Raw genomic sequence first — 23113 nt, forward strand, 5'->3', positions numbered from 1 at the left:
CAAGTAAAGAAATCCTTCAAGCCATAGAGCCCAAAAGAGAATGTTGCAAGGCTCAAGACCTCATCATTCTTTGAACTTGTCCCTGTGGTTCCTCGGTTTCCTGAGGAGACAAACTCGGGGCTTAGGTTGGAGCCGCATCAGGCCCTCCGGGCAGGAAATTGCACAGTAAATGCAGCAGCACTGTGTTGCCTTGAACCCTCACACAACACTAACAGCCACCCCGTGTTCCTGAATTGTTTACTGTAATTGATTAGTGAACTGCATTCTTTATTATTCCAGTTGCTAGAGCTGGCCAGTCCCTTTTTGCCTTCAATGGGGAGAATTAAACTTACCGGGTCATTACTGTTCCAGGAATTCGTTTGTTCTGAAAATGACAGGCCAGTCAAGAAACAAGCACCACACGGAGGGTTGGAGTACTCAGATGTATTACGCCTGCGGGCTCAGAGGGGCTTCTGCTTCGAAACTCTGAGCACCTTCAAGATGTGCACATGAGGTTTTATAGGGTAAAGTACAAGCTTGGGGTATTTGGCCAATAGGCATGGAACAGCTTTAGCAGCATTATCATCACAAAAGCGGAGCAGGGAGGCAGCAAACAAACATTCCAAAGCCACATATGTATCTTTGAAAATCCAGCTGGCCAGCAAAAAAACATAAACAGCAAACCAATGCTGATAAACTTAGATTTACAAGTTAGTCCAGCAGAACTCAGATCAGTATTCCAATACTTAGACCTGTGAGTTAACTTGTTAGACCAGCCCAGCTTTTCCTTCCCATATTGAGAGCCCCTCTAATTCTGGGTAAGCCTGGAGGCTCTTCTGAATGATGTAACATCTTTTGGAAGTTCTAGTTTGTGGATAATGTGTTTCCCTTATCTCCTTCTCAATCCTCCTTGAAGGAAGACATCTACCACTTGCTACAGTTTTTATTCTTAAAGGGGCAATCGGTTTCTTGAGGAAAATTGCAGTTTACCCAAATGCAGAGTCAAAGTTCAGGATACCTGGCATGAGAACCAGGGCTCCACTTACATCCAGATGTACTTCCATGCAGATGGGCTCCATCGGGTCTTGGCTGATCAACACCCTGATCTACGGGCTAAATGTGAGACTCTCCCAGCTACCGGGACACTGCCGAGACCTGCGTCCAACTTTTGTTCATACGGCCGACCTCAGCATGATTCACTCAACAGCAAAACCTGTACTGGAGCCTGTCTGCTCCCCCGCTTCACCACTGAAGTCCCTCATGATTGCTGAAAACTGATGGACCAATTTCTGCCTCCTGGTCGTCTCCAAGATTCTCCTCAGAAGCCGTCTTTTCACAGTACCTCTCAGGAGACAGAGATGCAAGCGTCACACCTTGCAACCTGGATAGCTTATCTACTGGGAAAGACACTTCCAGAAGAACTCCTCAACCTCAGTGGAAAGATCTCCAGCAGGTGCTGCTCACCAGCCCTTGTGCCACCAGTCTCCCGAGAGTGAGAACTTGGGTCCAGGTGACACACCTAAGAAGGCAGCTGGGCCCTGAACATTCCTGCTCATGTGGCGACCCGACTGCGGAGACTCTCAGAATTGAGGGCAACATCAGCTGAGACAGCTTCCCAAGGCATCTGTGCCAGACCTATTGGACAATTTCCTGCCGAGTCTCTGATGAGAATATAACATGTCAAGTGATCTCCAGCCTCCGGTCTTGATAACACAGGGACTTACGGTGAGAGAGCCTGCGCGCTCTCCCTCTCACTCCTCCATGTTGCTGGAATGTGGCCTCAATAAGAGCACTTTCCATCTGACATGAGACGTTACACCCAGAAGAGTTCCTTCCTGGCGCTGACAGACAAAAATGTGAAAAAACCCAGAAATCCTAAGTGTTCATCAGTGATGTTTTCAGAGAAAGTTCTCAACCTTGATCAAATGGCAAAAGGCAAAATATAAAGAAAACCTCAGTTTAGTAAAATTGGGTGAGCAGAGGGGAGCTCTCATGCCCTTTGATGGCCTCAGAGCCCAGCTGGGGGAAGCAAGGCTTCCCCGTCTTTCCTGGGCAGGACTCAGCCAAGAGAAACGCAGGGGCTTTGGTTCCCTTGGGCTCTCTCAGCTCCCTTCCCCCCTTGATGAAGGAGGTGTCTCCTTTTACTGAAGACGCGCATGTGTCTCATCAGGGTTGCAGACGCCATACTGAAGCTGTTTACTGGTCCAAAGTAAGCCCACTTTTGTTATTGAAACAACTGCTCGTCTGTTTGTGTTACATTAAAAAAAGCTAACTTCCCATGAGAATGTTGACTTTTATCTCCCTTATTTCCTTTCGATTTCCTTGTAAGTTACCGAGGAGGTCCCTGGGATGGACGTGAGCTCCCACCTCCACAGTCGTTCCTGGTCACATCCATGCTCAGAGGAAAGAAGGTGGCCCCCACCAGCCTGCAGGGGGTGAGGGGAGGTGAAGGGGAGCTGTGACTCCTGAGGGGGAGGGGATGTGGGTGCTGGGGAAGGTCTAGTGATTTCTGTCAGGGTGGGTCACAGTGGGGCAGGGATACAAGAGCAAGTGTGTTGGATATACTGATACGGTTTTAAAAATTACAAGCACTGTTTTTACAAGTTGTAAAACAAGTAACAATTTGCTACGTGTCTCATATGTGAAACATTTATTAATATTGTAACAAATTATTGTTCTGAGGTAAAATCCTCAGTTATTCAAGATACAAAGGCAGGAAATTTTAAATGTTGCAAGAATCCAGTCCAGCCTGTGCCCTGTCGGGGCTTCTGCAGACTTGGGCTCAGAAAAGACAGCTCTGACATCTAGGTCCCATAATCCATGCGAAACACGAGCCCCTCCCCAGTCCCGGGGTGTGGTCTGGTGCCCCCTTGTCTTGTATGTCCATGCTTGGGCCCTCCTGCCCACAGAGCGGGAACGTTGTGTGAAGAGAGTGTAATGTGGACCCTGAGTGCACTGAAGACCAAAGTCTGGTGTCTGCCTTTCCACTAAGTGAGAATAATTTACACACAGCAAATGTAGACTCTGTATGTCAACAGTGATATGAATTTGACAACATAGAAATATTTTATCGTAGTTTTTCACCATTATTGGCATTTGAGTCTAGTTTCCTGTTGTGGGAGCTGCCGTGTGCTGTGTGGGATGCACGGCCACATTGATGGACTCTGCCCACTAGGGAGCCAGGCACCTGCATCCCAACCCACATGTGATGGCCCACTCTGTCTCAGAGATTTCTAAATGTCCTCTGGGGGACAAAATGACTCCAGTGTCACACAGACATCATTTTCCAAATATGCAACATTCTTCATGCTATGCTTGTGAAAGGCACTGAAGGAAACAGGACTGGGGACCCACTTGTGGATGAAATGCCTGGAAATACATTGGAAGGTGGTGGGCAGACTTGAGGATGCCCAGAAAAATCATTTGTGTCATTATGCACCTGTAAAGTTGACAACTACAATTGTAGTTAGTGTATAAATATCAAATAAAGGTCCCATGGAGAAATATTTCTGTGAATCTGTTCCTAAGGTAGATGAGGAAATAAAGGCAGACAAGCCTGACTCCATGAAAATAGCCCAAGTTCAGATCAGGAAGTTTCCCTGGAAACATTATGGATCGGCTTCCAGGGGAGACGGTGAACCAGTGGAGAATCCTCCGTCTCTGGGAGGAAACCCGTCCATGGCTGCTTCTGCACCTGCTCTGAAATGGGTCCTCTGGTTTCCTCATGACCCTGGGTGCCCCCTGGTGGCCTGAGCCCTACATGCAGGGACCTTTGTGTCTGGCTCACCCTGATGTCCCCTCACTCGCTCTCATTCCAGTGACAAAAGCACACGGCTCTGTCCTCAGGGACCCCAGAGCTGAGCTGCAGGGACACATGGCCTTGAATGTGTCTCTGGAGATGGGGGTGAATTTTTGGAGAGGCAGGGTGTATGCAGTCCAGCTCCCAGACCCAAGCACCGCAGGCTCTGCTGGGCTTTCCCTGGGGGAGGATGGACCCTGACCCACCAGGAGGCACTGTGTGTGGTGGAGAGGGGGGTTTATGTTCTTGTCAGCTAAGCCTTTGGCCCTCAGAGGATGACGTCAGTGAAGAGGAGACCCCGGCCCTGGGTGGCAGAGGTTCTGTGATGGCCCTGAGCCCTGCATGTCGTTCTCATGCACGTGGGGTCGTGTTTCCGCACGAACATGGAGGGTCAGGTCAGGCCCTGTCTCTGGGCTCGGGAGGTGGTGCTGGCTTATATCTAGGGTGGACCCACCTTCTGCTCACTGACCACAGATGCTCTCCTCCCAGAGCAGGGAGTTCAGTCCAAGGAGAGTCGGAGGGCAGGGGAGTGACCATCAGCAGAGCAGGACCTATTTTCCCTCCCAGTGTTTCATGTGAAAACGTCCTGAAGTCACGCCTGATACTAAAACTGGAGTGGGCGTCTCCCACACTCCTCCTCTCGTGCCCCCCAGCCCCCCGGTCCCCTCTGCTCCCTGCTCACCTGCTCGGCATCTCTGCTCTGACTCTCAGCTGCTTGTTAAACAAAAGCTGTGCTCTTTCCTGGACGTCACACCAAAGGTTTTACACATTTCCTGCCACCGTGTTGGCATTATTGCAAATAAGTGAACTCAGTTCAACAGCACATGTTCTGTTATTTTCTTAATCTGTTCCTCAATGCTTCACCTCACATCCTCTGTCTACAGTGTGTTCCTCAGACCCCGCTTAGAAATCATGAACAGACTTTAAGACGTCCATTCCTTGCTGCTCTGAGATTTGGTTGGTTCTCAATTTGAGTACATTTTATATCGTGATTTCCAAATTATACCAAAACTGATAGATATTGGACATTAATATGTTCAGGATCATTCTACCCACTCCTGTGAGGCCAAAACCATTTTTCAGTAGAAGTTCATGTGACTCTTGTAGATGATCATAGCACATCTGTGAAGAAAAGACGAGTTTTCCTTTGCTGTACGACACTTACTTTCCCATATATACCTGAAAGACTCATCATTTGTGTATTACTTGGGTAGAGATTCCGTTACAGAATAACAGACTGGGCAGCTCAAACAGCAGAAATGCATTTCTCTCAGATCTGGAGGCCGGAAGTCCAAGATCAAGGTGCCCAGAGGTTTGGGTTCTTCTGAGGCCTTTCTCCTTTGCCTGCAGGGGCCCCGTCCTCACTGAGCCTGAGATGGACTTTTCTCCCGTGTCTGTGCATCCATGACGCCTCTGTGCATCTGCTTTCTTCTTCTGAAAGGTGGCAGTGTCACCAAAAGGAGGAATGACCAGAGGTTTTCATGTTCTTCGGATTTATTTTCCGGCTCTCAGAGAAGCGTGTCAGTGAAGATAAGAACCCTGACTCTGAAGTTGACACTGACCATTTGACCACACATCAGTGAAGTTCCTTGAAATGCTTTCCTCAATTAGTTCTGGACCTGCGGGTTTCTGTGTCCATCTTTGCATGTCCCAGGTTTATCAAGAAACCTGCTGAGTCGTGTTAGTGGGAATCCTCACCTGAAACTTCGATCACCCTCAATATGTGATCCAATTCACTACACCTATCATCCCCCAGTGAATATTTAACCAGCCCGGCCTCCTGTACCACGAATCCTCTGGAGACAGTCTGCCCAGTGTTCCCCGAACTTGAAATCTCCTCACGGTAATTTTCCACCCGGTCAGCATCACCATCTTCTTGACCATAAACCTCCATTTATCATCTGAATTTGAAATTGAACCAGGTAACCGAAACTGCCACAAATACCCAAAGGGAGATTTGCGTTCCTTTATTAAAATAAAATTTATACATAAACTTTATTATCAAGCTCACAGCCCCCATCAGTATAGTTCATGCCTGAATGGAGCTTGTCTGTTCGAAATACTCTCTACTTAAGTGAGCTCACAGCACTTTGTGCTCAGGGACACTGGACCGCACTTCAGGACAAAACATGGGCAAATTTAAGCAGTAAAATTTTCTACATATACTAGAAAGTGTCAAAAACATGGCACTAACTGGACCTGGAAGGAGACTCATTTACGTGATGGGAGTTGAAACAAGAGGGCAGAGCATCACCCCGACCGACCTCAGGTGGGAATGTTAGTGTGTTGGGGATTCAAAGTGCTGCCCGCGTTGTAAATGTCCAGGAGTTCAGAAAATGCAACATTTTTCGTTTTGGGCTGGAAATAAATATTGCCCTGATGTGATCTGTAGATCCCGGACTCAGTGAGCAATGAGGATCCCTGCACACGCAGTCCTGGGCAGTCTGGAACTGGCATCTGTGACTTGCATCCTGCTCACTGGAAACCCTGCGTGCCCTTTGACAGAAAGATGGAGGGTGTGCAGCCTCCTGCCCCGGGAGCAGAGACAAAGGTGAGCAACTGTTTGCACGTGTTTTCCCAGTGCCTGTGCCTTCTCAGGGTACTCATCAGGTTCGAAACTTTCTGAGTCACCTTTAAAATTACACTAAAGTTTAACATTGTTTGGAGCTTTATTTCAGTTGTAAAAATACATCCTGATTATGAATATTATTGTCAGAAAGCAACACATACCTCAACAATGAAAATTTAGAATCCAGCAGAGGGTCTGTAGTAGAGTTGATGGGAGGGAAAAGGAAATCAAGGATTGTAACTACAAACTCATCTCGCAACTCTGCACCTGCTCTGGGGCTCAGCCCTGCCCTTGGTGGGTCGTGAGCACCCCCTGGGGGCTGTGGGTGCCCCAGGGAGTGAGGTTTTTGTCTGGGCTCACAATGACTTTCCCTCACTGTGTCTGCCGCACAGTAATAGATGGCCGTGTCCTCAGGTTTCAGGCTGTTCATTTGCAGATACACCGTGTTCTTGGCGTTGTCTTGGGAGATGGTGAATCGGCCCTTCACGGAGTCGGCGTAGTATGTGCTACCACCACCACTATTAATAGCTGCGACCCCCTCACGCTCCTTCCCTGGAGCCTGGCGGAACCAGCCCATGCAGTAGCTACTGTAGGTGTATCCAGAGGCTGCACAGGAGAGTCTCAGAGACCCTCCAGCCTGCACCGAGCCTCCCCCAGACTCCACCAGCTGCACATCAGCCTGGACACCTGCAAACACAAAGACATCCTGGTCAGCAGACTGTCACACGTCCTCTCATTCCCTCACTCACGACCACCCACATCCTCAGTAGCTCTTGTTGTCCATGAATTACCTTGTAGAAGAGCAGCCAGGACCACCCAGCTCAGCCCCAGTTCCATGGTGTATTGTCTGTGCTCAGTCCTGATCAGAGAACGGGAGCAGCTGGGAATCCCGGGCTGGGGCTCCTCTCCCAGTGCTGCAGGGCCAGGGCCGGGTGTCTTTATCCTCAGAGGGAGGCCCTATTTGCATGTCATCTCACTATATAGATAGTCGTGGCCTTGCTGGCCTCAGAGAGGGCCAGGTCCCTGAGCAGCTGTGAGTGTCTGTGATTTGCTGGTGTTGGTAGCATTTGGAAATATCATGTTTATTGTGTGAGTTTTCAGGGCAAACACATAGAACCTGTATATTTTACGTGTGCACACGGATTCTGTGATGTCGCTGCCAGAGTTCCTCCCACGTTGGTGATGAACGCAGCCCCCAGACGGGTAGCGCATTGTGGTCTGTGCAGGGACACATGTTAGGTGAGAGTTTGTCCAGCATTTTCACCTGTGCTTCTCCTGATGCTGAGTCAGCATGAAGAGAGTTTTGGAAAAGACTGGTCAGGTTTCCCAGACCCCCTTCAGTGATGAGTTCATGATGATTTTGACTGTTAGTGTGTTGACCAGTAATGTGTAAGCAGAGTTCATGAGGATTGTTTTCAACAGTCTCTGCATTTCAATGCATTTCTATCAATAATAACATTCTAGAAAATGTCTTTACTAGTGATTGGGCTGTAATGAATACTTGTTATATACTTTGTAATTTTATTTTTATGCAAGTTACAAACTACAAAATATGCTATAAATCTCACCACAGTGTTGCACATTGAAGTCTACACATAGTGGGTTAGAAAGGTTATGTGACGTGAGAAATGTGACCAAGCCTCACCCTACATGAGATTGACGTCTCCAGGTGGCATGAGAGCTGGGAGAAGTTCAACTGGAACTCTTGGATGAACTGCAAAATCCCAGGTGTTAAACTTCAGAGTGTGAACTGCCAGGTGTGAAGGCTGAGGGCCATTCCCACCCCGATTCAGGCTCATCATTTCAAACTGCTTCTTGCACCAGAACCACTCCCCACCCAGCTGTGCTGTCCTCTGACCACAGACCTGCAGCACCTGAAGGATTCTCGTCTAGACTCAGCCATATATGTGAGGGTCTTAGCTGCCAGAAGTAGGAAAGCACAACTAGGGGGAAGGTGGGTGATGAACCTGGCACTGAGCCCTCAGCCGCAGGGAAGTTCTGTCAGGAGCCCAGGAACTCTCAGGATGTGGGTTCAGAATCCAAGGCTTCATCCTGACTTTGCAGCACTGTCCTCAGAAGGGCTGGGCTGCACCGAGGTTCACCCACTTCTGAGAAAATTAATGTCAGAATCTTGGGTATATATTCCACTGATGATGGGGAAGACATTGATCTGAATAAATAATCCTATTAGATGTTTCTTTATAGAATTGGGTGATTTTCAGAAAGAAAATTAGCTGATAGTGTCCCAATTCAGAAGGATGATGGAAGTCCAGAAAGCCGTCATCACATGAGTAACCCGGGCTCCCGTCTGTGTGCAGGGACACGCACACACACATGCACACTTTGTGCACATGCACATACATGCAGGGACCCACACTTTTCTGTCATATCTTCATCCAAGTCCTCCTTCATCCAAGATAGTGTCTCGGACACATATAAGACATAATCCTGGGACAGGAAACTGCTGGCATTTGAGGAAACATGGAGGACCCGTATTTTCCAGTAATGAATGAGCGACTCTGTTTCATTGGATCCCATGACAAGGGCTGCAATGCTGGACTTAATTGTACCTCAGATGCCATCAGCACACGGCCCTGCACTGAGCTCTGGGCTTAGTCCTTGTTTCCACTTTACAGCATGTGTGAAGGCCCCACGAGCACATGCACACAGTGTTTTCAGTGAATGTGAGCTTTAATTTCACCTAGAGACACACCTACTATTGAAATGGCTTGTTTTATGGTGAGTTGGTCCTAAACCTTGTATGAAAGTGGCTGTTTTCCAAGGAGGGGGCTCCAATATTTTTGTCCCATCAGCAGAATTTTGGTTTGTTCGTATATTCTCTTTATATTAGAAAATTATCACATTTTGTATTCCTAATTCTTCAGACATGAGGAAAGGTCTGGATAACACAGTCTCACCTGCGTGTTGCTCCTTGTTCAAAACATCTCAACATGCTGAGAACAACACAATTGCTCTCTGGACTCAGAGATAAGCCACAGTCTGTTTTCGGCTCCATCTCCAGGCTTAAATATAAAAACCTGCATAATTCAGATTTCGTGTGGAGTTTCCTTTCAATGAGTGTCTTTAATAAGCGAAGTCATTTTTTGTCATCCACATGATTCACTTTTATTTCACCATGAAGTTGAACTCATAAACCCAGCACTGCCTGACTAGGGTATCCTGGCTTCTACAACAAAACTGATCCAATCTCACAAAGTGGGAAAAATAACAATAATACTGAATACACAGAAGCCTCAGTTAAATAGAGTTTGGTGACAGCACAGTGGGCTCTCATGTCCTACCAGAGAAGAAGAAAGACACCGTGTTCCCTCCTGGCAAGGAACCAGGCAGTGAGGGGTGGTCACAGCTCAGCCAGTGAGAAGCCCTGGGTGCCTTGTTCACTACAGCCCCTCCTGCAACATCCATTCCCATCTGCAAAATAATTCTTATCCCCGTGTATGCTAGGACCTGCAGGTGGCTCACTGTGATTCCAGGCACTGAACGTAAATCGCTGTTGATTCCAGATGAAAACATTTCTTTTTGCTGGAGAAATAACTGGCCATCTCTTTGTTTCAGGTCAACATTTTCATGGCCCTTATGGAATGAGACAAGACCCCGTATGACTGTGAGGCTGCTGAGCAAACAGGTGTGGGACCCACACTGGGCCAATGGCTGCACCCTGTGATTCTCACCTACAGTGGAGTTTGAGTCTAAATCATTCTCCTGGAGCCCAGCTTCCACATCTGTGCAGGCTTTGTCTGAGAACTGCTTAAGGTTTACCCTTCCGACATAAGTTCTTAAATTTTATACAATTACTTATTTGGCATTTAGTCTGAGTTTGAAATCAGGATGTTCCAGCTGGAAGTGGCCGGCCTTCCTCCTACTCCTTGGAAATAAGGGCAGATCTACTGAGCCTTTGCTGAGCATCCTTCATCCTGGCTCCGTCAGAACCAGACTGATCCCTTAGACCTGACTGGTGTTAGCCCTGCTGGCTATTTGCGCTATTTGAGCTGTTTGACCCTTTAGGCTGCTTGGAAATTATTCCTTTTTTCTCCAGAAAACACCTTGAGAAATGGGGTCCCAGTTATTTAACTGCTCTGAGGTCACTTCTGCAGTAGGAACCACGGCTGAGTTTTTGTATTAATCCCAGAGACCTCCCTTGTGGAAATTTGTAGTGAGATGGACAGACCTGGCGAAAGGCGATTCAAGCTTCCATTAAATACACATGTCAATGGCCATGATGGGGAACTTTAGAAAAACTCAAACTTACTTTTCTTGAAACCAAGTTGGAGAACTATGAAACATCTTCAAAATTTAATGGAACACCTGTTTCCCTCATTATTCTGTGCCTTAGAAACACATTTAGGAACCTTAAGTTGCCTGTTCTAAAACATGATCACAAGATTAACTCAGGCAAACAGGGACTAAGGAAGGAAATCTGGGCCTCTGAAGCCTCGGGCTCCCCTTCCCTGGCCTGTGGGTCTCAGGCTTCCCTCCAGCACCAATTCCTCCCTCGCCTCTTACTCCTGCACCTCCGCTGTTCCCTCAGGTCTTCCACAGTCAGGGTCTCCTCGAACTTCCCGCTTCCTCTGAAATTCTCCCCACGCACTTTTCCTCCAACTTGTCAGAACTTGTTCCTCTGAAGTTAATTCCTCTGAGGACCCAGAGGGTAATCTCACAATTACTTTCTTTCCTGGATGAAAGTAAAGTGCAAACCGTATTCAAAGATTTCCCCAAAGCAACCAAAGATCCTCGCTGAGGAGTTTAATGGGGTCCCTCAGACTCATCGGCCTGGCGTCTGGGACTTCCATCATCCAGTTCCTGCAGTTATTGTGCAGGTCAGTCCTGGCGTTGGGGTAACTTGCTTCTGGGAGAATCCTGAAAGGTGTTTAGATTTGTGACCAGGAGAAGCGTCCAGTAACTTATTATACAAAAAGGCTCTAGTATTATTTAGGCAAATTCACTGGGCAATTCCTGAGACATTTTCAGGACTTTTATTTGGAATCAAAATCCAGGTTTCCCATAAAAATCGGTTGAATATGTCCATGTTTATCACTAACAACTTCAGATACTTTTAAAAGAAAGTTATGTTCCTGCTCCTGAAGTTTGTTCCACTTAGGTACCTTTTAAATGTGTGTCTATTAATAAGCTGAGGCAGGACATTTCTTTTGTAGTGAGAAGTTCCAAGCTGGAATGCAAAGCTGTACCCTGTGCAGACCCAGATTTACTTACCCTTGCAAACCACCTGTCTCACACTGAAGATGAGTCTCCCAAAGGGATGAATCTTACATTATTAAACTTGAAGTCCAGCAACTGAGGGCTCCTAAACAAAACCAAAATCCTCCTTCTCTCCGCTATTATTGACAAGACACAGGACATTGGGAAAGAGGTTGTTACAAGTGTGTGCACTTCAGGCACCATCAGCCCTCTGACCAGCCTTCCCAGCATCCTCCTGATCCCCAGTGACAGGCTCTGAGGGAATAGCTGGGCTTGCCCCAGTCTTTTCTCTCAATAGGCGTGGACACACATTTCTCAGATTGGGGATGAGTCTCCCCCAGTCATATTGGGCACTGAAGCCGGACTCTCCCTGCTCAGCTGAGCTACTGAGGGCAGCCCAGGCTCAGGGAACTAAAGCAGTTCACACAGTGGGGACCTGTGACGAGCCTCAAGGGGTCTCTGCCTCTGGACCTCCCCCTTATATTTAGGCCCTTTGAGAGATGTACACGTTTTGCTCCTTAGTTATTCAACTCCTATCCATTTACTTAATGAGACTTCACAGTGAAGCATCCTGCTACAGTTTCTGTCTCCCCAAAGGGGGAAATGATTCTGGCATGTGAGAGCAGCCATCAGAGTATGTATGAAATTGATATAGTGGCCTTAAGACATCATTGATTTGTTTTGTCTCTAACGATACCACAGCCAATTGTACAAGCAGCGACCATTTTTCCTACTGAGTTAGCTACCACCTGTTTTTGGGCAAAATCTCCAAATGATTTTCGTAAACTTCACAGTGCAGCCTCCTTCAAGATTCAAACAGAATTTAACACCTTCCCAGGATTAATCAATGTCCTGCAAGGAAGGAAGCCCTTCAGGCCATGAAGCCCAGAGGAGCAGATTCCAAGGCTGAAGCCTTCATTGGCCCTTGTAGGCGTTTCTGAGATACTCTCATTTTCCTGGAGAGAAAACCCCAGTGCCAAGAGGGGAGTGATGTGTAGGACCTCGGATCAGCAGACTGCATTGAAATATGGCTGAGCAATACTTCATCATGTATGTGTTCCACGTGTACTTTAAAAAGGGTAAAATAATGCCATCGGCAGCAACACAGATGGATATAAACACAATCATATTAACTGAGTTAAGTCAGATAGCAAAAGACTTATCCCATGATGTGGAATTAAAAAATGCATAAACCCTTACTTAAAAGACAAAAGTAGACTCATGGCCGCAGAAAACATACTATGTTCACCAAAGTGCAAAGGGCAGGGGAGGGATAAATTAAGAGTTTGGGATTAACAGATACACATTACTATGCATAACACAGATATAAAACAAAGAGCTACCGTATAGTGCAGGGAACTGTGTTCTACGATTTGTACATAACATACGGAAAGTAATCTATGAAAATATACCTACGTGTGTGCAGAACTGCATCTGTCTGCTATGCACCAAAAACTGACATTGGAAATGAAGCACGTGTAAAAAAAAAGCAAAATAATTGTAAAGATAATAACAAAAATAACTGCATTTTACCCTTTATCACCCTGTCATCCCTAACCCTCCTGTGGTGCTAACATCCACTCCCACTGGCAGTGAAGCCTTTACTGTAACTGGTGTCCACTGTGCACTAGTTACTGTTCCAGCCGATGGAGGTAGCCATTACCTTTTAGCCTTCAGTGGGAAGAGAAAAGCTCACCAGGACATTAGTGCTTCAGGGATTTGTTGAGCGTCCTTCTCATTTCTGGAGCCACCGGAGGCTGGTCTGGATGAAGTGAAGTTTCTAGAGTTTCTGCTTGGCTGCAATATGTGGATAATATGCTTCTTTGCTCTTCTTCTCAAACGTTCTTGCAGGAAGACAGCATCTACTCCTTATAAACTTTTAGCCTCTAAGGGACTAAATGTGGCTACAGAAAATGTGCAGTTTCCCAGCATCATATTTGATGTCTAGGGCATCTGACGTCAGAACAAGCCTCTACTTACATCCATGGTGTTTTTACGTTTCCTAAATGCAACACTAATCGCCAAATATGAGGGATTTTGGAAGACTAGCTGATTACTGTTGAGACAGATTCCACACTTCTCTCTCAAGGAAAACCTACATGAAGTTTTCTCAGCACTGGCAATCCCGACTCCATTTTAAGGGAGGAACCAGAAGATACAGATTCAAGGCCTTAAAGGAGCGTTTGAAGATCCCGTCCTGCTGTGGGCAACCTGATTACCAGACCCCTTTCTCCTTCTTGTATAAAAGCAAGGGGCTGTCTTGGGGTGTTGACCAAAACCACAGGGGCCTCTGCAGACCTCTAGGGTTTTATAGCCGTGAGCCGGATGCTGTGGCACAGGGAGACTCCCACTGCCTTGGGGTCCTCATGGCCTCTGACCCTTTGTTCAGGTCCCCGCATCACAGTCAACATGTCTCAGTCAGCCGCCTCCCCTCCTAAGATGCCCTTTTGTTCCCTGGTCCTCACAGAGCTGTGCTATGTTGTCTCAACCTCAGCACATCCACGCTTCTCCCCTCCGTCAGCAATGAAGTCCCTCGTGACTGCGTCACACCCAGTGACCACCTCCTGAGTCCTGATCACCTACGAGAAGCCCCTCTAAGCAGCCTTTTCACAGTGACTCTCAGGCAGGAGGACTGCAGCTTCCAGCTTGGAACCTGGGAACTTCATGTCTGAGCCCAACAGGGAGAAGCAGAGCCTCCTCTTCTTTCCTGGTAAGGACTCAGCCAATGAAAATCCATGGACTCCTGTTCACAGGAGCCCTCTCACCTCCCCTTTCATTCTGTAAAAGAGTCGTGACTCTGTTTTCACTGGGGACTTGCATGTGGCTCACCAGGACGGCAGAACCCAAACCGTAATTCTCTGTTTGTTCCAAATAAACCCATTTTCGCCTTTGAAATAACTTTCAGTCTGTTGTATGTGAAAACCTTTTACTTCTTTTTTTATATATATAAACTATTTTTATTGAGTTATAGTCATTTTACAATGTAGTGTCATATTTCAGTGTAGAGCACAATTTTTCAGTTATACATGAACATATATATATATTCATTGTCACATTCTCTTTTGCTGTGAGCCTCATTAACTTCTGAGACACTTTTATCCGATTTATTTATCTTTTATTTCCTATAATTTTGTGAGCTAGTCACTGGGATGCACATGTGGTCCTACGTTCACAGACATTCCTAGCAGCAGCCCTGTGTAGGAGACAGCAGGGGGCCACGTCTAGCCTGTGGAGGTGAGGGGAGGTGCAGACTAGCTGTGAGCCCCTGGGGGAGGGGGTGTGGATGCTGGTGAATGTCTGGGTGTTTCTGACACAATGTGTCTGTGATACAAATGGCATGTTTGGATATATTAACATGAATTGAGAAATTACATTCAAAATTATTCTAGATATAAGACAAACATGTTAAATATCAGTTAATATTGAGATTAATTATTAATGCAAATTAAAAACCTAAAATAGCTGATATAGGTTGGATTTTAGTGAATATTATAACATCCAGGTTCAGCCTTGCCCTGTCTTGTTTGGGGATCAGGTGAAGCAGGGACACGGCCCCTCCCCAGTGCTGGCTCTCTGCTCCAATGTCCCCTTCACCTGCAGGCCTGTGCTCAGGACCCTCCGGCCCACAACCAGCACACAGGGATGAAGAGGCTGTAAGGTGCCTGTGAGTGAACTGAAGGCCCAATTTTGGTGTTTGTTCATGTTTTCATTCAGTGAAAATTATTTACATATAGAAATTTACCTTCTGTATGTCAACATTTTTATGAAGTTGACAAGATACAAAGGTTTCTCTCAGAGTTTTTCCACATTATTGACATTTGAGGCTAGTTTCTGTGTGCATTGTGGAGTGTTGAGCAGCATCGATGGACTCTGCCCTCTGGGTAACTAGGTTCCTGTAGCACACGCCACATGTGACAGCCCAACCTGTCTGCAGACATTTCCACATGTCCTCTGGGGGACAGAATGACTCCAGCATGACACAAACATCAATTTCCAACTACACAACATTCCTCATGCTATTCTAGGGAAAGGCACTGCAGGAAACAGGACTCAGGACACTCTCGAGGATGAAATGCCTGGAAATACATTGGAAGGTGGAGGGCAGACTCAAGGATGCACAGAAGAATCATTTGTGTCATTTAACATCTGTAAATTTGACAATGAAAAAGAGTAGTTAGTGGATACATTTCAACTAAAGGTCCCATGAAAAACATTTCTTCTGTGTCTGGTCCTACAACAAATGAGGGAAAAAGGACAGACAATTCTGACTCCCTGAAAAAAAGCTGAAGTTCAGAAAGAAGATGTTTGCCTTGAATCATTTTGGATGGGCTTCCAGGGAAGGTGATGTTCCAGTGGAGCATCCCCAGTGTCTGGGAGGAAACCCCCAATGGCTTCTCCTGCACCTGCTCTGAAACTGTCCCTCTTGTTTCCTCATGATCCTGGGTGACCCCTGGTGGCCTGAGCCCTCCCTGCAGGGCTGGATTCAACTGGGCCACCCTGACCTCCCCTCACTCACTCTCCCTCCTTTAAGAGTGACACATGGCTGTACCGTCAGAGACCCCAGAGCTGTGCTGCAGGGAAACCTCATCTCCAATATGTCTGGAGATGGAGGCGCCTTTTAAGAGACATAGACCATACACCCAAACCAGGTGAGTTACCCAGTCCTTTCCCTGGGGGTGTGACAGATCCCCCAGTAACCACTGTGTGTGATGGAGGGGGTCCCAGAGACAGAGTAGGTGCGGGGGAGAGTCTTCAATACTCTTTGACCAACTCCTACACCAGCACCCGTGACAGGACACCTGGGGAATGGAAACACAAAGACACAATCACTTCACGGCACCATCCACATAGGTCAGTGTTCCTCATACCCAGGAGGTGCTCAGAGCTGAGACGAGCCATCAAGAGAAGGAATGACCAGAAGGAGTCCGTGTCCCTTTGGATTAAACCATTGGCTCTCAGAGAATCACGCCAGTGAAGATAAGAACCCTGACTCGAAACTCACAAAGACCCTCTGACCATTCATCACTCAGGCTCCTTGAAATGATTTTCTTCATGAGATCTGAGCCTGCGGGATTCTGGGTCCATCTTTGCATGTCCCAGTTTTATCAAGAAACCTGCTGAGTCAGGTTAGTGAGACTCCTCACCCTGGAAATCTGATCACCCTCAATATTTGATCCAATTCCCCTAACCTATGATCTTCAGGGAACATCTGACCACCCTGACCTCCTGTATCAAGAATCCTCTGGAGACATTTTGCCCAGAATCCCCCTGACCTTGAAGTCTCCTCACAGTCATTTTCCACCTTGTCAACGTCATCATTATTGGGGCATAAATCTCCATGTTGCCATCTGCACTTAGAATTGAACCAGGTATCCAAGGCTGCTGCAAAGACCCAAAATGAGACTTGAATTTCTTTATTTAAATAAAATTTATATTGAAGCTTTATTATCAATCTCACTGCCCCCATCAGTATAACTCATGCCTGGATGGAGCTTGTCTGTCACAGATAATTTCTGCTAAGTCACTCACAGCACTTTGTGCTCAGGGACGCTGCACTGCACTTCAGGACAACACATGGACCAGCTCAAACAGGCAAACTGTCTCCTTCTACCACAAAGAGAGAAAAACCTGGCACTAACTGGACCTGAAAGGAGACTCATTTACGTGATGGGAGTTGAAACAAGAGGGCAGAGCATCGCCCTGACCGACCTCAAGGGGGAATGTTAGTGTGTTGGGCGATTCAAAGTGCTGCCCACATTGCAATTGTCCATGAGGTGTTTAAATACAACAGCAGTTTTCATATTGGGCTGCAAATTAATTTTATCCCATATTTGAACTGTAGACCCCAAGCCCCATGAGTAATGAGGATCCCTGCACATGCTGTCCGGGGCACCCTGTCATTAGCGTCTGTAAAACGCATCCTGCACAATGCAAACCCTTGTGCCCTTTGACAGGAAGATGGAGGGTGTGCAGCCTCCTGCCCTGGGAGCAAAGACGAAAATGAATAACAGTTTACACGTGTAGTACAAGTGCCTGGGACTTCTCAGAACATTCAACAGTTTTCAGACATCCAGACTCACCTGGAAAATTATGTTAAAATCTAGCATCCTTTGGACCTTTTTGAGAAGAAAATAAAATATATCCTGAGTACAATATTATTGTTGGAAACAAATGAGTCAAAAGAATGAAAAATAAGTGTCCAGCAGGGGGTCTCTGGTAGAGCAGATGAACAGGAAAAGGAAACCAGGGATTCTAACCGCAAACCCCTCCCAGCCCCTCTGCACCTGCTCTGGGGCTCAGCCCTGCCCTTGGTGGGTCCTGAGCACCCCCCGGGGGTCCTGGGCTCCCCAGGCGGGGAGGTTTGTGTGTGGGCGCATGCTGACTTCCCCTCACAGTGTCTGTGGCACAGTAATACACGGCCGTGTCCTCAGGGGTCACAGAGCTCAGCTGCAGGGAGAACTGGTTCTTGGACTTGTCCCTGGAGATGGAGGTGCGGCTCTTGAGGGATGGGCTGTAGTAAGTGCTGCCTTCATAAGCTATGGCTCCCATTCACTCCAGCCTGGACCTCATTCCTGAACCCCAGGTTCTCCACTGATTCAGCACGTCTGGAACTGGATTCCTACTAGATGGTCTAGGAGCAGTGATACCAACCCTAATCACACAGGTTTCAATCCCCTTGGCCACTCCCATCCCAGCCCCGTTCCACTCCCTCCTGTCAAATGTACAGACTTGCTCTCAGCCTCCCAAGTGCCCATCCTGCCTCATTCTCTGCCTAACTTTACCTCTGTTATAAACCCTGCATGGACAATGGGGGATCAGCAGGCTGTGAAACACACCTGACGTACCAGGGTCAATGTTTGATGCGGGGATGGTCACCTGTCTATAAACTGTTCGCCCCAAAGTCATGTAGACGCCATGTTCGTCAACAAGTTCAAGCTCAGGAGACTCTTCTGGGAGTGTGTCTAGTGGGCACAGAATCACCCAGTTCTCACAGGTGAGCTGAGGTGTCGTGAGAGGTCCTGGTAATGACCTCAGACCCCAGGCTCACAAGGCTGCCGGCTGGGGGGTGGACTGAACCACCCTAACCTCACGCCCTGGTGTGGATGCAAACGCATCCAGGCCACCATCACCTCTGGGCTCTACTGTCACACCTGCCTCCCGAGTATCTCATCGCTGTGACCAACATGGTGTTTCTAAAGCATAACCAGGGGAGGTGGTCTCTGCACGTTTCCCTTCTGCGTAGGATCCAGATGAGCGTCCTTGAGCTCCCAAGTCCTCCCTGAAAAGTGAAGCGGAAGCACCTTGGGCTCTGGACGTGGACCTTCTGGGGCTGTTTCCCAGCAGCACCACCTGCATGTGGCCCTGTCCAGTCATTTAACCAGACTGTCACCTTCCCCTCGGGTATGAGGTGGAGAAGTGGGTTTCCGTGGAAGGTGCATCATTCTGTTCCAGGTGTTGATTGTGACAGAAGAAATTTCCACAGCCCCTGGCAGCTTGATACAACATCAGGCACTCGTATTCTTAGGACCCTGTGATGTGAGAGCATCTGGAGAATAAGGGCTTTCCTACCAAGAAGTGCCCTCAGAGGTTCCAGGATGATGTCTGGAGGGTCTGTTCCAGTTGTGCTCAGGTGTCTGGATGCTGGCTGTGGTTTTGGCTGCAAGCAGAGTTAGGGCTGAGGGCCAGCCCTGGGATCCAGCCCTGTGGGCCTCTTCTTGTGCACGGGGCTGCACCCCAGACAGGTCACTGGGTCAGCTGGTGCCCCCTTCCCAGTCGCTACTCAGGGCAACTTCCTGCAAACCTAAATGCAGTTTTACTCTGTGACCCAGCAACCACACTCCTAGGTAATTATGTAACTAGCCTTGAGACATGTCCACACAACAAAGTGCACATGAATGATTACATAGCTCCATTCGGAAATGACAGAAATGGAGGAACACAATGTCCTTCCTCAGGGAATGAACAAACAACCTATGGGTCACCTCTGCAGTCAAATTCAATTCAGCAACTTATAAAATGAACTGCCAAACTAGGAAAAGACCAAATAAGATTCAATGCCTACAGAGTGAAGGAAATCAGTCTAAAAATGGTTCATACTGTGTGATTTTATTTTTTGTTTGTTCTGTAGAACGCAGAACCACATGTGTAGTAAAAAAGTTCAATGATTTCAGGTATTTGTGGAGAGTTTAAAACTGGTGGGCTTCTATCAGGACCTGGGTGTTATCTGACCCCTCCCGGCTCCAAGCCATACTGCTGGGCACACACAGCAGCAATCCATCACCAAACAGACGTATTTCTACGTGATGAGGCCTGAGCTGGCCTGATGCACACCTAGAAGTGGCCCATGTGCCCGTGGTGCCTCCTCCTGCATTGGTGCCTCCTTTGTCCTAAGCTTCACCTGTGACCCAGTGGGGATTTGCCTACAGTCAGCTGACAGAGGAGAAGAGGACGCAGACCTGGACTACAGACAGCTCTGCATGGTACACAGGCACCTCCTGACAGTGGACAGTGGGCGCCCTGTCTTCCTGCCTGGGACATCCCTGAAGGATGGTGTGGGGGACTCCTCCCAGTGGGCAGGACTCTGAGCAGTGCACCTGGATGTTCACCCTTCTGGAAGGAGAAAGAACAGTAATTGACATGATACAAATTCATGGGTTGTAACCAATGATTAGGCTGGATGGTCAAGGACTTGAGAGGAGCGTGGTTTGGAAAAAAATGTGACAAATTATTTTAGGAGGAGAACATGTGGATAGTCCTCTTTAAATAGGCAAAAAGGCAAAACATGTTCTGACTCATGAGAATAATCCCCAAAGTGTGATACCTGGAGAGGAAGGGATTCATGTCAAGTGGACATGATGTCAGTGATGTTAGTACTGGCCTGGCTCTTTCCAGCTGCCCCTGTCATCACCTGATGAGCTTATGGTCACTGTGGCCTTGGTGGCAGGAATGCAGGATGTGCTTGGGCTCAATTACATGGACACCCACTCACCAGGGTCCTCCTGGTCCAGTCACTTGTGAGGACCCTTCCTGCCAGCTGCAGAGAGAAATCCTAACGTCCTGACTGGCACCATTTCCTGGGCTGCTCAGACACCACCTGTTGGCAGGTTGGCTACTTTGGGCCACTTCCTTCATAGAACAGGAAACCTCCTGTTCTTGGTAAAAATATATGTTTATGCTGGATATAAACTTTTTTCTTAAAATGCAGGGAATGCAATTCTCTTGCCAAAACCACCACCCAGGGACTTTCAGATCCCACAGTCTCGGGAGTCCAGCAGCCAGCATTGCTTCTGATCGGGAACTCACTTTACAGCAGAGGAAATGCATCAATCGGCCCGAGCGCACGGATCCACCAGTCCTAGATTCCTCACCATCCCACAGCTGCTGGGTTTTAGAACACAAGCTGCCTGTAGAAGATCAACAGCAGTGCCAGGTGGGTAGTAACACCTTGCAGGGCTGAGGTGAGGTTCTCCGGCCGACTGTGAACTATTTACTCTCAGTATGTTGTTCTTCTCTCACAGCCTTGATTCATGGGTCACAGAATCAGGAAATGGATGGGTGGTGGCACCACTCATTGTTACCCCCAGTGACCACTAGCTAGCTTGGCTTCTTTCCCTGTGTCTTTATGCTCTGCTGGCCTATGGCCTTGGTCCCCGAGGGAGGGACACTTCCACCAGGAGAGAGGACGATGATTTCTTTGACCTGCTCTTTAAGTCTGTCTTCTGGGCTTTTTGGCTCCTCAAGCCTCTGAACCTACAGGCAAAGAAGGGAGAGGATGAGCTGCCTGGGTGACTGCTTCTGACTCCCGGGGGAGCTGGAGCCCTGCCCCGCCATGGGAGTGAAGAGGGGTTTCTGGGGACAGGGGTCCCTTCCTGTGTCTCCGTATTAGGATGTCTTGTCGTCAAGGTGAACAGAAAACCACAACAACTCAACCCAAGGATGACTGTTTTGGTCCTGATCCATTGAAATGAAGGTTCTGGTCACTTCACTGGGTCATGGCCGCACAGCTGAGGTGCTTGCTGAAGGCAAAGGCACCCAGAAGGGGGGCAGGAAGGAGGAAGCAGCAATACGAGCCGAGACTTCTGTGCAGTTATGGAAAGAGGGCTGTAGTTGTCCTGCGCACTTTCCCCTTGTTTTGCTGCAGGTACATGTATACGTGTGTGCATGCGTGTATATCCGTGTGTAAGTGTGTGTATGCGTGTGTTTATGTCTTTGTTTCTTTCATGTCTTATCCCTTCTTATGTGAGAAAATGCGAACACAGCAGTTCACGCTTCTGCTGGGACACGTACCTCCTCCTGCCCTCAGGCTGGGCTTTCCAGCAATGGCTCCCCTGGTTCTCAGCATCAGAATCACACTGGAAAGACACCCCCAGTTTCCTGGGTCCAGCTTGTGACAGTAATTTGTGGCACTGCTCAGCCTCCATGGCCATGTATTTAGAAAACTTATGAATGATCTATTGTTTTGGTTTCTCCAGACATTGGTTCTGTTCCCTTGGAAAAACTAAATTGTACACAGAGAGGTTATTATCTCATTTATTGTAGAGTACTTGAAAACACAGGTACAGTATAAACACAAATTATAACGTTTAAAATTAAAAAACCCATCACCTATAAAATGCCAAGTGTTATAAGCCCAAAAAAAGTTTTCTTAATGAGAAGAGACAATCACCGCCCCATGCACCTGCTCATTGGGCTGACCCTGAACACAGCAGGTGGACCCTGAGCACCACCTGGTGGATCAGATATGCCCCCTGGTGGGTCGTGTGCGCCCCCTGCACCCACCCTGTGTCCCTGCAGGGAGGTTTGCATCTGGGCTCACACCGACTTCCCCTCACTGTGTCTCTCACACAGTAATACAGGGCCGTGTCCTCAGGTTTCAGGCTGTTCATTTGCAGATACAGCATGTTCTTGGCGTTGTCTCTGGAGATGGTGAATCGGCCCTTCACTGAGTCTGCATAGTATGTGCTACCACCACCACTATTAATAGTTGAGACCCACTCGAGCCCCTTCCCTGGAGCCTGGCGGACCCAGTACATCCAGTAGCTACTGAAGGTGAATCCAGAGGCTGCACAGGAGAGTCTCAGAGACCCCCCAGGCTGCACCAAGCCTCCCCCAGACTCCACCAGCTGCACCTCAGCCTGGACACCTGCAAACACAAAGACATCCTGGTCAGGAGTCTGCCACACATGCTCTGATTCCATGACTCCCAACCACTCACATAATCAGTATCTCTCCTTCTCCATGAATTACCTTGTAGAAGAGCAGCCAGGACCACCCAGCTCAGCCCCAGCTCCATGGTGAGTCATCTGAGTTCAGTCCTGATCAGAGAATGGGAGCAGCTGGGAATCCCGGGCTGGGGCTGCTCTCCCAGAGCTGCAGGTCCAGGGCTGGGTGGCTTTATCCTCAGAGGGAGGCCCTATTTGCATGTCATCTCACTATATAGGAGGTTAGGACCTTGCTGGACTCAGAGAGGGCCCAGCCCCTGAGCAGCTGTGAGTGTCTGTGGTTTGCTGGTGTTGGTAGTATTTGGAAATATCATGTTTATTACGTGA

The 23113-nt window shown here is 47.9% G+C and overlaps 1 protein-coding gene across 1 annotated transcript; it reads right to left on the reverse strand.

Annotated features, from left to right (window-relative positions):
• Positions 1 to 1221: 1221 nt before the first annotated feature.
• Positions 1222 to 22918, reverse strand: LOC135321375 (uncharacterized). The gene is made up of 8 exons (XM_064486386.1): positions 22812 to 22918; positions 22250 to 22707; positions 21200 to 21314; positions 18410 to 18526; positions 17958 to 18100; positions 7139 to 7283; positions 6509 to 7034; positions 1222 to 1321 (listed from the first exon to the last, which is right to left on the reverse strand). Exons 1-8 carry the CDS (start codon positions 22855 to 22857, stop codon positions 1222 to 1224), a joined length of 1650 nt encoding a protein of 549 aa, XP_064342456.1. The 5' UTR covers positions 22858 to 22918.
• Positions 22919 to 23113: the final 195 nt, after the last annotated feature.

Source organism: Camelus dromedarius, chromosome 5, assembly GCF_036321535.1.
Source record: "Camelus dromedarius isolate mCamDro1 chromosome 5, mCamDro1.pat, whole genome shotgun sequence".
Taxonomy (NCBI): domain Eukaryota; kingdom Metazoa; phylum Chordata; class Mammalia; order Artiodactyla; family Camelidae; genus Camelus; species Camelus dromedarius.

Bases quoted from the DNA above. Each gene is read 5' to 3' on its own strand.
- LOC135321375 (XM_064486386.1), bottom strand. From the start codon at position 22,857: ATGGAGCTGGGGCTGAGCTGGGTGGTCCTGGCTGCTCTTCTACAAG. The intron at 18,527-21,199 runs GCCAGCAGAGCA...TGTGCCCACTAG, and splicing joins CTCGGGGACCAAGGCCATAG to ACACACTCCCAGAAGAGTCT. The intron at 7,284-17,957 runs GTGAGGGGAAGT...CTGAGGATAAAG, and splicing joins ATTACTGTGCCACAGACACT to ACACCCGGCCCTGGCCCTGC.